The sequence below is a fragment of the Solanum pennellii genome, chromosome 9, assembly GCF_001406875.1.
Source record: "Solanum pennellii chromosome 9, SPENNV200".
NCBI lineage: Eukaryota > Viridiplantae > Streptophyta > Magnoliopsida > Solanales > Solanaceae > Solanum > Solanum pennellii.
The window spans coordinates 78,307,838-78,323,248 of NC_028645.1; the positions used below are offsets into that span (position 1 = coordinate 78,307,838).

The 15,411-nt window shown below is 33.3% G+C and overlaps 1 protein-coding gene across 2 annotated transcripts; it reads right to left on the reverse strand.

The window, feature by feature from the left end:
- Positions 1 to 988: 988 nt before the first annotated feature.
- On the reverse strand, positions 989 to 5,373 carry LOC114074094 (serine/threonine-protein phosphatase 7 long form homolog). 2 transcript variants are annotated; one of them, XM_027912020.1, is made up of 6 exons: positions 5,297 to 5,373; positions 3,776 to 4,564; positions 3,468 to 3,662; positions 2,954 to 3,394; positions 1,883 to 2,585; positions 989 to 1,806 (listed from the first exon to the last, which is right to left on the reverse strand). In XM_027912020.1, exons 2-6 carry the CDS (start codon positions 4,553 to 4,555, stop codon positions 1,754 to 1,756), a joined length of 2,172 nt encoding a protein of 723 aa, XP_027767821.1. In that variant the 5' UTR covers positions 4,556 to 4,564; positions 5,297 to 5,373; the 3' UTR covers positions 989 to 1,753. The 2 variants fall into 2 exon arrangements, with proteins under 2 accessions (XP_027767821.1, XP_027767820.1); XM_027912019.1 differs by having other exon boundaries at positions 3,776 to 5,349.
- Between the last annotated feature and the right edge of the window lie 10,038 nt (positions 5,374 to 15,411).

Sequence of the window (15,411 nt, forward strand, 5' to 3'; positions counted from 1 at the left end):
TGAAAAAAATGTGATTGTGAAAAATGGGCTAATTTGCACTTCCCGTGTTCACATGTCATGAAGGTTACTGAAAGAATGGGAGCATTAGCTAGAAATTTTGTCAGCGAGCATTTCACAATAGAGAATTATGTTACAACATATTCTGGGTCATTCTCACCGATTGGACACGAGGCATATTGGCCATCGCCAAGCTTTATAATGAGAAGTAATGAATTCTATCGACGTCCCAATCGATCAAGGACCACTAGAATTCATAATGAGATGGATCGTGATCCTGCAACATATGGGCGGGCTTGTGGATTGTGTAAACAAACTGGGCATGACAGGCGTCGATGTCCAACTCGAAATCAAATTTAATTGGGTAGTCTAATTATGTATTTCTTTTACTTTCAAACAGCTCTAATTATGTATTTTTTTTAACTTTCAAACAGCTCTAATTGTACTATTTTTTACTAAACTGCTTTCATTCACTATCTTGAATATTTTTATAGCTTTAAGAAACTAACTTAAATAATATACTACCACTGTGAAAAGTTGAAAATAAGTGTAAACCCGCTTAAAATCACATATATCCGTAGCCGATAAGACGAGGGAAGGAGAAGGACATGATACCTTACCTACTTTATAAAAATATTATAATAATATACTACTTCAATTTCAAGACAATATTGATCCCTATTTTGTTCTTAATTTGTGCAAGACTGCGTCATTAGCAAATATATAAACTAATGTTACATACAAAGTTTTACTATGTTTTATACCTCTTTTAACCTCTCTTTTCCCCATATTCACTGTCCACCTTCCAAAGCAAAATAGAGCAAAAACAGCCTAATTAATCCTTCTATATATATATATCCATAAATATCATTCTTTTGTCTTCAGAGAAATAGACTTTGTTCTATTAAACCAAATTTACACAATGGATAAACTCTCCATTGCTATTTTCTTCCTTTTTTTCGCCTTTTCATTTGCTCGAACACCAGTAACGCAACAAGAAAACGATATCATTAACATCAAACTTCCAGAATTCGATGCCACCCCGACCACAAACCAGATTGACAAAGAAACTCAACATGTTCAAGACAATGAAGATCACATTCCTGAATCTAGGGACAAAAAGAATAAGGTATTACCTTTGACGCTTGTTCGGTTTCATTCAATCAACCGCCACTTTCATTCAAAATTTTTAGGCAACAACAAAAGGTTTCAGCATCACAAAAAAAAAAAAACCGCACTAATTTCAGCAGTACTAGCTACAATTTTCAGCAGCAACAAAATGTTTCAGCAGCACCAATTTTCAGCAGTACTGGCTGCAATTTTCAGCAGCCACAAAAGGTTTCAGCAGCTCCAATTTTCAGCAGTACTGGCTGCAATTTTCAGCAGCCACAAAAGGTTTCAGCAGCTCCAATTTTCAGCAGTACTGGCTGCAATTTTCAGCAGCCACAAAAGGTTTCAGCAGCTCCAATTTTCAGCAGTACTGGCTGCAATTTTCAGCAGCCACAAAAGGTTTCAGCAGCTCCAATTTTCAGCAGTACTGGCTGCAATTTTCAGCAGCCACAAAAGGTTTCAGCAGCTCCAATTTTCAGCAGTACTGGCTGCAATTTTCAGCAGCCACAAAAGGTTTCAGCAGCTCCAATTTTCAGCAGTACTGGCTGCAATTTTCAGCAGCACCAAAAGGCTTCAGCAACACCAATTTTCAGCAGCACCAAAAGGTTTCAGCAACACCAAAAGATTTCAGCAACATCAATTTTCATTACTTATTCTTGGCTCTCTTTTTTTGGACATGTTGGATAGCATAGTGACCGCCTGTAAAGAAAATATAAATGTTCTATTATTCTAAAAGAGAGTAAAACTAAATAAAAAATGTCAGATGTTAAAGTACCAGTCCCACAAGGCTTAAGTTTAATTTTACGCTTCTCCCTCCTTGATGGTTCACTATTTTGAATAGTCGTATCACCGCCTTCATTTGCATCCTTTGGATCATTATCGTCCACATCATGATTCGGGTCCTCTAAACTATTAGTGGCATCAGGGGTTTCAATGATCAGAGGCACAGGCGATGAGTTAAAATTTGGGACATTCTCAAAATTACCAATGACATTCTCAAGTGATGAAAGACTTGGATGACTTGATATTTGTAGAGTCTGTGGCGTCACGTATGGCATGATATCTGTTTCTGACAGTTGATATGTCATATTTGATGCCTGAGTGAATTCATGAGTGCAACCTCCTGAAATAGAACCAATATTATAATTGGATGTTGCTTGATCATCTTCTAAGGCTTCTTGGACATTTTGTGTGGCCTGATCTATTTCAACATGTGTTTGTGCTCTTTCAACAACACGTTCTCTCCTACCTGCAACACCACCTTTTCCTCGCCTACGAACTGGGTGATGTAACTGGACAGGTTGTACCACATCTCTTCTATAATCGGCTGACACATGAACCCTGTCAGCCTCATGGACATATTTCAAACAATCAGAACCTTGATCTCGCACCATTTTTCTAAACATGTATAAGGCCTCATATGATGGATTATCACCAAGTGTTTTAGCTTCATCAACCATCGAATGAATATGACGCACCTAAATAAATTAAAGTGAAAGTTATTTAATGACGCACCATTAATCTGATGATTTAGATCGGACTATCACTTAAGCAATGAATTCACTGCCAACTAAAGAATGCAACTGGCTGAATTCCAATCATTCATAAAAATGAAAATAACATCTACATCTCCTCATCAGTATCCCCACTTCACTACTCTCACTCTTTTAATTTTCCTATATATATTACCTTTAGCATTTTTCTAAACACTTAGCAGTACCAAGAACAATGAAAAACTTGCCAGCAACTACATTAAACAAAATAAATGACACACTAAAATCAATAAAGACACATAAATCACTTGGCAGCAACAACACTAAACAACAGTAATCAATAAATGGCATACCATAGTTTCATATGCCGTCGAATTAGGCACATAACCTTGTTGATTTTGAGGACGTGAATTAGGATTACCAATAACAAGACGAGTAATGCGCCTGAACCAAATAAGATATGGATCATCATAGCGAAGTGGTTCATTATTAACCGGTGCATCACAACTATATTGGAGACGTTGGTTCCAAAATGATAACCAATGTGCATGTTCCAACTCCCAATTTGTATTTGGTCTTCCTCGACGATCATGGCGAAAGTGGTTGGAATCAAATGGAAACGGAGTTGGTATAGCTTGTTGTAGTCCAAATTGCCTCATAACACGATCTGGCAAATGAACCTCGACCACATCCCAACAAAATATTGGAACTCTAACTCGCCATATGTCTCGTCCAGCATGACAATAGAGAGGAAGACTCTCAATTAAGTCATCGGAATACGGTTCCCAAATAAACTACATGAAAAAAGAAAAGAGCAAAGTGAGTCTTTACATTTACAATATTTATAAATAAGTAAAAGCAATGTACCTGATCTTCTATCATAGAGTCAAGTGCATCCCTATAAACTTTCAACACATGCTTGGTAGTATTCGTCCAACTAAGATGTGCAAACCATCTAGTAGCATGCGGACCCCTAGGCAAACCAACATGACAAATAGTTCTCGCATCTCTGTGGGCTACTATTTGAGGACGGAGAACAGTGACTCTCTCCCACGCCCAAATCTGGGAGAAAGAGTTTTAGGATTACATCTCTAAAAAATTTCATCCTCCAATAACACTACAGAGACAAATTGAAAGAAATATAAATAAATTATATGTACAATCATTAGGTATACCTGAAGTAGTGGCAAAAATCCGGCTATCTCATTTTGGGTACTCTGTGAAGCTTTACAAAGAAAATGATACAAGTATGCCAAGGTCGCACTCCCCCAACTATAAGATCCAATTTTATCGACGTCTTCGAGCATAGGCAGGTACATAAGCTTCAAATAACCACCAGATGTATCCGCCATCATCATACCTGCAATCATCCAGAACATGAAACATCTTGCCTTCTGATTAACCATATCTTGTGTTGCCATGTTCGACAAATGTGGCTGGCTTAACATGTGTGAATTAAATGCAGCGACCTTGATGGAATTTGTTTTGAAGTCTTCACGAGAAGGAACAAAACCTAATAATCTTTGACAAATGTTTTGCCAATCCTCTATGGTCCTTATCATTTCATTACCAAGTACTGGATCACCATTCACAGGTAATCCATACAACACCTCTACGTCCTGCAAGGTAATTGTTGCTTCGCCTGTTCTAAAGTGAAAAGTGTGAGTTTCGGGACGCCAACGCTCAACTAGTGCAGTGATCAAACTACGGTCAATAGCAGGCCGATTAGATTTGTAAACACCATATAATCCAGATAACCTAATTACTTCAAGAACTCGTGGATGGATGGGATATTTCTCTATGAGCTTCCAAAAATTTCCATCTTCTCTCCTCGTATTAAGAATCATATTAACATTTCCTTCCCATATATCTTGTGATCTATGAGTAAGTTGTCCCGTTAATACATTCGATTCCAATGGACCGGGATCCAACTTGTATTCACTATCATTAGCCATAAAAAATACCTATGAAATACACATGAAAGTAAACTTAAATGTTAGCCCGAACTATTATGTAGTTTTTTCTTGGCGACATACTTCAAAAGTGATGTAAAGTTATGAAATCACATTTAAAAATTTTAAGGTCATTCTCTTTAATTTGGAAGTGTGTTGTATAAGACAAACCATCTTAGACTACACTAAGCAACAATAGAACTTGAGTATAATCTTTTTGTTGATATATGTTAAGAATCAAAATTTACAGAGAATTGTTTGAATAGATGAGACAAATTTAAGGAATCACAGAGAAGAATATAGATTATCATTATTAGATAGTTTCATTATATGTTTACATCTGTACAGTAGGCTATTTATATAAATGACTAAAGTGCTAATTACAATAATCAAAGTTAACCAACTAATGAGTTAAGCAATTTAGGCTAACAAATTAATTATGTTATGTAACTAACTAACAAACATATACTAATCTAAAAGACAATGTAACAATGACTATAGCTATTCTCTCAATGCACTGCTACGCAATCTTCTTCAACAATATACAATTGTTACAACTTTAAATAACAATTCTGAGTTCAGTGACCATGAAACAATCCTTAAATCGAACTAAACAAAACAAGTTACCAGATAACAACTTATTTTGGAATCCAATTTCATGAGTTGGTTGGCACGTTCTTCAATTTATACAAGATAGAATCCTACTTACGATTCAATTCAATTCCTTCGTAAAGAAAAACATACCTTAAGCAAAGAAACTACCTCTCGAAATACTTATGGCGCTGAAATATTGTGAATCTCCTTTTCCGGCAACATTAACGACAAGAATCGAACCAGCTCTCTTAGCGAGGGAATGAAAGGGGAAAAAATATGAAATAGGGTTTAGGTTAGAAGGTGAGGGAAGTGCGGCTAATGGGTTAATTGGATTAAGATAATAATTCTAAAACGTTACCCTCTGTAACGTATTTCGACTTAAACTCTAAAACGTTACTTTCAGTAACGTATTCCAACTTAAACTCTAAAACGTTACTTTCAGTAACGTATTCCAACTTAAACTCTAAAACGTTACTTTCAGTAACGTATTCCAACTTAAACTCTAAAACGTTATTTGTAGTAACGTATTATAACTTTAACGCCGTCCCCCGTTAGTTTTGGTCTGTTTCTTGGCAGAATTAATAGATGGCCTAATACGTTACTATCAACAACGTTTATACTAGTTTTGTAAAATTTTGAAAAAATATATTACTGTTGTAAATTGATTTAAATAATAAATTATTTTGGTAAAAACCTCGTTTAGTCTAGCAACGGTGATTAGTCCACTAATGTTGTATTTAAAGTAATTTGAATTCAATGAAACAACAAGCAGAAAACTATTCCAATCTTTTGAGTAATTTAGCTCAAGATATCTAATTTCATCTTGTAGCATCCCATAACTATATCCATATCGGGGGACCTTAGCACCTTAGATTCGAAATTCAGAGGAAGATATAAACTTCATCATATTAAGAAAAACCACACCATAACAAAAGCTAGTTGTATAACAAGCATCTTGTTTTATATGAAATCAACTAAAACATAGGTGTAAAAAGTCAGAAACTGGATGTGCATAAATCAAAAGAGAGGGACGCGATTGGCAAGGACTCACCATTTTCTTGAAAGTAAATTGGTAGGTTTCCATAAGCTTCTTTAATATACTCCAGTATTTTCGTGTTCTATAAAGCACCATCATTTTTGGTGATCTGATATATGGATGTGATTTTTGTCGAACACTTACATGGACGTCCATTAAAACCTTATCTATGGAGCTAGTTGGTCACCACAGCAAACACGGCCCATTTTAGAGGTTAAACGAGCCGCAGAGTAGGTAAACCCCCTTATTTCACCAAATTTTTGTGTGATATATAGTTCACCATCTTTTTTGGTGATATGGAAATTCGACGTCTTTTATGTCAAAAATTATCTTTATGACTGTTAAGATCTTAGCAATGGATCCATTTGGTCATCACGGCGAAAACGACCCATTTTCAAAGTCAAACGATCCCTAAAGCATGGTAAACCTCCCATTTTACCGATTTTCGTGTGCTATAGTCTATGGAATTTCAAGTGATCTATAGTTCCGACATGATTGCTTAAAATTTACATGGACGCCTATTATCTATAGAGCCAGTTTGTCACCACAACAAAAATGATACATTTTTAAGGTCAAACGAGCCCCATAGTAAGTAAACCCTCCATTTTATCGATTTTAGTGTGCTATAGTCCTTTTTTTGTGGTCCGAAATTCCAACATCATTTTTGCCAAAAATTTACATAGACGTCTGTTAAGACCTTAGCTATGGAGCCAGTTGGTCACCACGGCCAAAATGACCCAGTTTAGAGGTCAAACAAGCCTAGAGCAGGTAAACCCCCATATTTTGTCAATTTTTCGTGTGCTATAGTCAACTTTATTTTTATGGTAGAATTCCGACGTCTTTTTTTTTTCAAAAAATTACATGTACGTCTATTAAGACCTTACCTATGGAACCGGTTGGTCACAACGGTCAAAACAACCTATTTTCAAGGCCATACAAGTCTTAGAGTAGGTAAACCCCCCATTTTTCTAATTTCTGTGTGATATAGTCCATGAGATTTTTTAGTGATCCGAAACTTTAACGTGATTTTTATCAAAAAATTTACCTAGATGTCTGTTAAGACCTTATATATGGAGTTAGGTAGTCACCACGGCAAAAACGATCCATTTTCAAGGTCAATCAAGCCCAAAGCAGGTTAACCCCTATTTTTCCGATTTTCATGTGCTAGTCCACCATTTTGTTGGTGATCCGAAATTTCAACGTCATTTTTGTTGAAAATTTACATAGACGTCTGTTAATACCTTAACTATGGAGCTAGTTGGTCACCACAACCAAAACGACCCATTTTAGAGGTCAAATAAGCTAGAGCAGGTAAACCGAGCAGGTAAACCCCCAATTTCGCCAATTTTCATATGTTATAGTCTACCATCTTTTTTGGTGATCTGAAATTAATAAATTTTTTTGTCAAAAATGTACGTGTACATTCGTTAAGAACTTAGCTATGGAGCTAGTTGGTCACCACGACCAAAACGATCCATTTTCAATGTCAAATTATCCCAAAGTAGGTAAACCCCTATTTTATTGATTTTTGTGTGTTATAGTCCATGAAATTTTTGGGTATCTAGAATTTCAACGTGATTTTAGCTGAAAAATTTCATGGAAGTCCATTAAGACCTTATCTAGAGTGATCCGGAATTCTGACGTCATTTTTGCCAAAAATTTATAAGGATGTCCATTAAGACCTTAACTATGGAGTCAGTTAATCACTACAGCCAAAACGACCTATATTAGAGGAAAAACGAGCCTTAGAGCAGGTAAACCCCTTATTTTGTCAATTTTCGTATGTTATAGTCCACCATCTCTTATGGTGATCAGGAATTCCGATGTCTTTTTAACTGAAAATTTACATGTACGTCTGTTAAGACCTTAGCTATTGAGTCAATTTGTTATAATGACAAAAAGGATCCATTTTAAGGTCAAACGAGCCTTAGAACAGGTAAACTCATATTTTCCCAATTTTCGTGTGCTGTAATGCACCATCTTTTTTGGTGATCCGGAATTCCCATGTAATTTTTGTCAAAAATTTACATTGACGTCCGTTAAGACCTACGTTATGGAGTCAGTTGGTCATCATGACCAAAACGGCCCATTTTAGAAGTCAAATGAGCCTAGAGCACGTAAGCTCCCCATTTCGCCAATTTTCTTATGATATAGTCCACCATCGTTTTTGGATATCCAGAATTCTAACGTCTTTTTTGCCAAAAATTTACCTGTACGTATGTTAAGACCTTATGGCATCTCCAACCCAAACATCAAATTTTACAAACTCTTAACCCACTTCACCAAATTTTACACCAAAAAAGAATCGTTTTTTATCTCTTCATCATTATATAATTATTTCTTATTTCATATTTCATTTATATTTTCTTATTTCACAAAACAATTTTTTTTCAAAATATTCACCATATATAATTAATATTATTTCTTTTTATAGTCGCTTAATATAAAATTGTTTTGTACCATAATTTTAAATAATATAAATTGCTAGAAAATATTAAACATTATACATAATAATGGATAATACAAATAAAAGTGAAATCATTAATGAAATACAATTAAATAAACTTTATATAATTGAAAAAATTATTTTAAATTCTACATAAATATTCAACTTTAAATACATAAATATTCATTATGTTGCTCCCATAAATGCTCTATTAATGCATTACGTAGTTCAAATGAGTTTTTTGTCATTTATTTATTTATATCGAGCTAAAAATTGTTGAAATTGGTGATTTTTATCTTTTTTCGTTTCTACGGTCAGAGTTGGACCTTCAGACACATCTTAAATTGGTGCACTAATATCACATTCATCCTCAATTGTATTATTTGCTTAAAATTTTATATGTTTGCATTTTTATTTTTTGTGAAGGTTAATTGTAGTTTATATAATTCATAGTAGAATTAATATAAATTTAATTTTTTTCTAAAAGTCATATATATAAAAATTTATTTATAAAAAAGCTAAAAATTATATCTAAAATCAATTTTATAAAAATATTACATAAAAAATAATTAAATATATAAGATATTTAATTAAAATATACAATTTATATAATGTTTAATTAAAAGTTGGTATAATGAAATAATATTATAATATTCAAAAAGTTATTTGGTGTGATAAATAGTGTCACACCAATGGTGTAACACTATTCACACACCAAATTTGGTGTGGGGTGGAGCTCAAAACTTGGTGTGACACTATTTATCACACCAAATTTGGTGTGAAAATTGGTGTGGGGTAGAGCTCAAAACACTAAATTTTACACCAAATATAGGATTTGGTGTAAAGTTTGGTGTTGGGTTGGAGATGGTCTTAGCTATGGAGTTGGTTGGTCACCACGGCCAAAACAACTCATTTCAAGGTCAAACGAGCCCCCTGAGCATGTAAATCCCCCAATTTATCGATTTTCATGTCCATGTGATTTAAATTAAATAGGACTCTAATTTAGATATCAAGAAGTGACAAGCACCTGATGAGAAATTGAAAGCAACCAATTAAATATGTTTGGAAATAGCGAGTAGGATTTCTTTTTAAGAATATTTGGAGTTTAGATGTCACTTGAGAGGCGGAGCTAGTAGCCCGCATATGGTAAGATCTTAAACACGCTTCCTTAAACGTGATAAGAAGAGAAAACTAAAAGTAATCCGAAGTAATGTGTGCAGTCGCCTAGCTGAAGCTTAGCTCACGCGCACTTTGCGCAACCTTAATAGTAATTCTAACCATTGTTGCTCGAATAAATCACTCGTTGTGGAATACATCACACGAATATCCTTACTCTTTTCCAAATTACAAAAAAATCATAAAATTTAAGGATTTCGAATATATTACTTAACATTGGATGCATCGCATTCCGATTTTCGATACATCACTCAATGTCCCGGTTGATGACATCTCGATTTCAGATACATCAATCAATGACCAATACATCGCATCCGAATACATTATCTTTATTAATACAAGACACATATTTCCTGATACTTCGCTAAACGGTCTCGATACATTACCTTTTTTGATACAAGACACACCAGTCTCAATACATTGTATCTTGATATCGCATAAGAGTGATGTATCCGAAAATCGAAGAGAGTAGGAATTATTATAATTTTTTCAATAAAGAATTTAGAAAATATAATAAAATAAATTGCGTGTATAAATAATTTTTCTTATTTTTTTAATCTTATATTTAATTTTTAATTTTATATAATGTATATATCATTGTTTATTTCATTCATAATAACAAATGGAATAGGAATCCTAAATAATCTCACCTTCACCCAACGTCCTCCTTTAGTTTTCCACTCAAATTTGTTAGGAATAGTTATAACTTTTTTGAAATTTGAACTTCTCTTATCAAAACAGAAAGGAAGTTTAGCTAAAACAGCATCTCAGGTTTAAGGATTTTTTATAGAAAAAAGTATTGATGACCACTAAATATATATATTTAACAACAATTACACTATGTATTACCGTTAATTAACTATCGCTAAAAATTATTTTTGATAGAATAATAATTCATAAAATAATTAATTTTTTATATAGATTTTTTTTTTCTCAAAAGGTTTGCACCCAAAATTCCAATCTAAGAATTATGCTTTTTGACAAATTGAAAGAGTTTTATCCTTCACTTCATACGTATTTATAATTATATTATATTTCGATGAGGCTATGAAATCATAAAAATTTTAATTCTTTATTATTATTATCAATTGATGTTTATTTTTATATGATTTTCGAACGATGATGATATGTTGTATATATACATATTAATTTTTAGAATAAATATTTATGCTTATACAATGTATACTTTTTTTGTTCCATATACCCCATAATAAAGAGTGTCTCTCCACCGGGAGATCTGATTTTATTGATTTTTATAAATTAATTTTTAGTTTTATTCAATTTACCAAAGATCAGATATTATTTTCACAATATATATTCATGCATTTTTTTTCCGAAAAGAATTACTCCCTCTGTTTTAAAAAGAATGATCATATTTTTTTTAGTCTGTTTAAAAAAAATGATCCCTTTCTTTTTTTGGCAACACTTTAATTTTAACTTTTCACGTGGCATGTTTAAGACCACATGATTAAAGGACATTTTGGTACATTTGACATAACTTTAATTTAGAACTACAAGATTAAAAAGCCTTTTTTATTTTCTTAAATTTCGTTCGAAGTCAAACTAGATCATTCTTTTCTATACGGAAGGAGTTTTATATTTTATAGTGATAATATAATACTTGTGAGATAAAAAAAATGTTAATTGTGTGAGACATGTGATAGTTTATTTTTGTATCACTAATTGTTTATAAAATGTTTGGTCATTTATTTGGAAGTCAAAAGTGTATTTTTCCCCTTCAAAAAAGAAAATTGAGTTTTGACAAAAAAAAAAGTTAGGAATAAACTAAAATGTTAGGACTCAAGCATAAAATACTGTTCTAATATTAATAAAAATGTTTGTCAAATTAATTAGCAAAACATAAAAAAATTACTCTTAATTATTATTAGACGAGAGAGAGTTACTCGGATGATAAATATCCTTTAATTTCAATCTGAAGGTTGTAAGTGTGAGTTACAAAAGGAGCGAAAAGGGAGAGGGAAAAAACGAAAAAGAAATCTTAATTATTTTTTTTAAACACTTTGCAGTAAACAGAATTTAGAAGTTTGACCAAACAAAAAGAGTTGATTAGGTTAGTTATAAAGGAATTGTAATATATAACTTATTTAATAGATAAAATAATTATATAAAAATAAAATATAATTATAATAAAAAACTGAATTATGCTCAAATTGTTATTTAGGGATAATTTATTGTAACTGCATGCATTTTTATTTTCAAATGTCCTCATTGTGATGTTAACAAATACACCACCTATTTTATCTTATGTTTGGTAATAAATAAAAAATAAATTTTCGTATAACTTTTTTTGTACACTAGTTATTTATACAACATTTGATTTTCACGTAAAATTTGTATAAGTTATCGAAAATTGTATAACATAATTAAAATGTATATCTTATAGATGCTAAGTACTTTAGGTACCAATTTATAATTATTATTATTTTATTTTATTTTTTGGTTGAAAATTACCAATTTATTATTAATTTCATAAGCTTACCTTTTTCTTCCACAAAAAATAATGTCTATTTAACTTTCTCAATCTAATAAATCTTGCAATAGCCATGTTCTATTGCTTTGATCTTTTCAATTTGAATATTAATAATTAATTATTATATGCTTCTAAAATGATAGTTGTAAGAAAAAAAGACAATTTTTATTTATTTATTCTTTTTCTTGTGACGTTTGTGGTATCAATTAAAAAATTAAAATCATGAAGATAAAGAAGACTATTGGCAGCTAAAATATAATATGGTTAAAGATAATTAATGTAACAAGATATTATAATAAATTACTTTTATAAAATAGAAAACAAAATTTGAATATTTCTTACCCGCCATTTTTTTTTTTAATTATTTGAATATAATAATTATATTTATATTTTCAGCCCCCAAATGTGACCGTTATACATACAAACTCTCTTGTCTTCTTCTTTACCATTCTCACACAAAATTTGTGACCGTTTTCTTCATCATCTAAAACAGAGCAGAGGGTTCTCTCTGGTGATTTTTGATATACGTTTTCTTCTTCGGCTGTGGCATCAAGCGACCGTTTCAGTGGTGGAATCTTTGTTGCGGTTCGAAAAAACGTAACCCTTTTCTCTTTTATTGCTTCATTTTTTTGCCAATTAATTCTCTGTTTCTGGTTTTTAAGTTTTCCTTATATGTTGATTTATCGATATTCATTGCATAACTGATCTGTCTTTCTTTGATTCCCTTATTTAAGCATATAAATGGAGTGTTTGGCTTCAGAATCCTTTACAGATTAAAGTATGATCTTGGTACTGTGGTTTTTGCTTCAAACATCGCTTACATTTCTTTAAGTTTTAGTGCTGCTGGTGGACCTTCTAGTGTAGGATCTGGTCAATCTCCAACTGGAACCTTAGGATATGATGGTAATGAGGGTGCTTATGGATTTTGAATATTCAAACCAGTTTTGGGTATTATTATCCATTATTAGTATAGATTAATTTTGAGTATAGTTTTAGTGTTGCATTCAGTGACTTGTTGTTTCTTTGATTTGATTTACAGTCTTAGTTCACTGTTTGTCTAAGTATCTCTTGAATCTGTGATGTATTTTGGTTTACTCGTCTGTGGATCTTTGTCGCATATGCTTATCAGTCTTACTTGGTTTAAGTGCTTTAATCACTGTTTGAGTCCCTTGTTTAACAATATAATAATGGACTGAGAATCCTTTACAGATAGAATTATGTTCTTTCAACTAGGATTCTTGATTCAAACATATGGCTCCTTTGTTGCCATTTCTTTAAGATTTAGTGTTAGTATAGATTTATGTTTAAAATTTGTGCCCTAAAGGGCTAGAAAGGATATTCATCGAGTCAGCTCATCTTGTTCGAGTGAAAGCGGAGCAAGTATGCAAAGAAATGGAGTTGATGGGTTGTATATGTCCAATATACAGGGAAAGTAGATTGTATACTTTCCCTTGGGGGTGCTGCAAATGCTGCTGCTTCTAGTGTAGGATCTGGTCAATATCCAACTGGAACCGTAGGATATGGGATCAAGGTTATCGTTATAGGGGTTATGCTGGTAACGAGGGTGCTTATGGAAATCAATCAAGTTATGGCGTTGTTGGACGTGCCAGTGTTGTTCCTAGTGGTAGCACCTGTTGGAGGTGGTGCCGCTGGAGACATGCAATCAGGTGTTAGGGGTTACATGAACAGTGGCTATGTTGAGTCACTTTTGCGTTTCACCTGATTAAGACTGGTTGGATTGCTTGAATCCCTAGTAGTTTGCAGTATTTATTTCTAGTTTATTAGTATTGTCGCTAGTATTGCGTATTTCATGTTATTGTTGTTAAGTGCAGTCTAATTCACTTGCTTATGGTTATGTTTGTTAGTTAATGTGGTTCTAGTCCAGATATATTTTGGCTTCTGTTATACTTGCATGAATTTACTTTTTGATTGAGCCATCAGTTGGGAAATTATTATTTGAAGTGGATTTTAACCTGTCTTCTGAAGCAGGTAGATGGTTTGGTGTTGTTATTTTCATTGTCACATAAAAAGAAAAAGTTAAATAAGAAGAATAGATCACTTCCTATTTTGAGAATGACATAATAATTTCCCCTTGTATTTGACCTTGTGTTGTGCAGGAGGAGAGGCCTGAGTACTGGTGCTGGAGATGTTTCGTAAAGATTGGCTTGTTTGATGGGTTATTGTCCTGAAAGTTGTCGAGGTGAAGCAGACCAAGGCCAAGCAGGGGCTGTTGAGTTGTATTTTGTGCAGGGTCGAGAATAACAGCCATCCACTTGGTAAATGTTGCATCCAAGTGCTTATACTTTTGACACGTAGTTTACACAATATGCTTCAGTTATAAAATCATAATTCTGTTTTCATTTGTTTTTGTATGTAACACCCGCATTGAGACTTATTCGAGTGAAAGGAGAAGTAGATGAGACACACTAGTATATAATATACAGTGATGGGCAAAGGCTAAATTGCAGCAGCAGAGACCCAAACCCTCAGTATAGCCCAAAAAATTGTGATTTCCTTCCTTCCAATTTATAGCTTTAATTGTAATTATTTGCATAAATCTAACTTTAGCTTTAGTTTAATTTAATTAGATTCTCCTAAAGATATCTAATTTCTTTTAACATTGATTTACTTCACCTAATTATTCTAATAAAATGCTTCACTTTAACTAATGACTATTTTTAATTGATCAATATTTTCTGTCAATAACCTAACCATATTGATAGTTGTATGAAAAGCATTTGATTATAAAAAAAGATTTATATAGAAATTAATATTCGATCGGCTTTTTTAAAAATATATTTTTTTCTCAAATTAATTTATGTTTAAAATGTTTCAGGTGGGCACGTCGCCAGGCAGAGGGGGCAGGGGGACCTCAAGGCAGGTAGGTAGAGGGCGGAAGGTAAGGCGGCAGAGGGGGTAGGAGTGAGGGGTCGGGGTGGGTAGGTGGTAGGGGGTAAGAGGCAGGGGTAGTTGGTGTAGGTATGGGTGTATAAGGGGGGAGGGGGTCGGTCCTAAGGGCGCGGAGCCTCGAGGGCCGGGGTAACGGTAGCAAGGGGCTCAGTCCTCGGGGCGTGGAGCCTCGACGGCCGGGGGTAGCGGTAGGAGGGGGGGTCCTC

Excerpts from the sequence above, each read along its gene's own strand:
- LOC114074094 (XM_027912020.1), bottom strand. The coding sequence starts at position 4,555 with ATGGCTAATGATAGTGAATACAAGTTGGATCCCGGTCCATTGGAATCG. Across the intron at positions 3,395-3,467 it reads ACTCTATGATAGAAGATCAG|TTTATTTGGGAACCGTATTC; the intron begins GTACATTGCTTT and ends TTTTTCATGTAG. Across the intron at positions 2,586-2,953 it reads CGACGGCATATGAAACTATG|GTGCGTCATATTCATTCGAT; the intron begins GTATGCCATTTA and ends TAATTTATTTAG.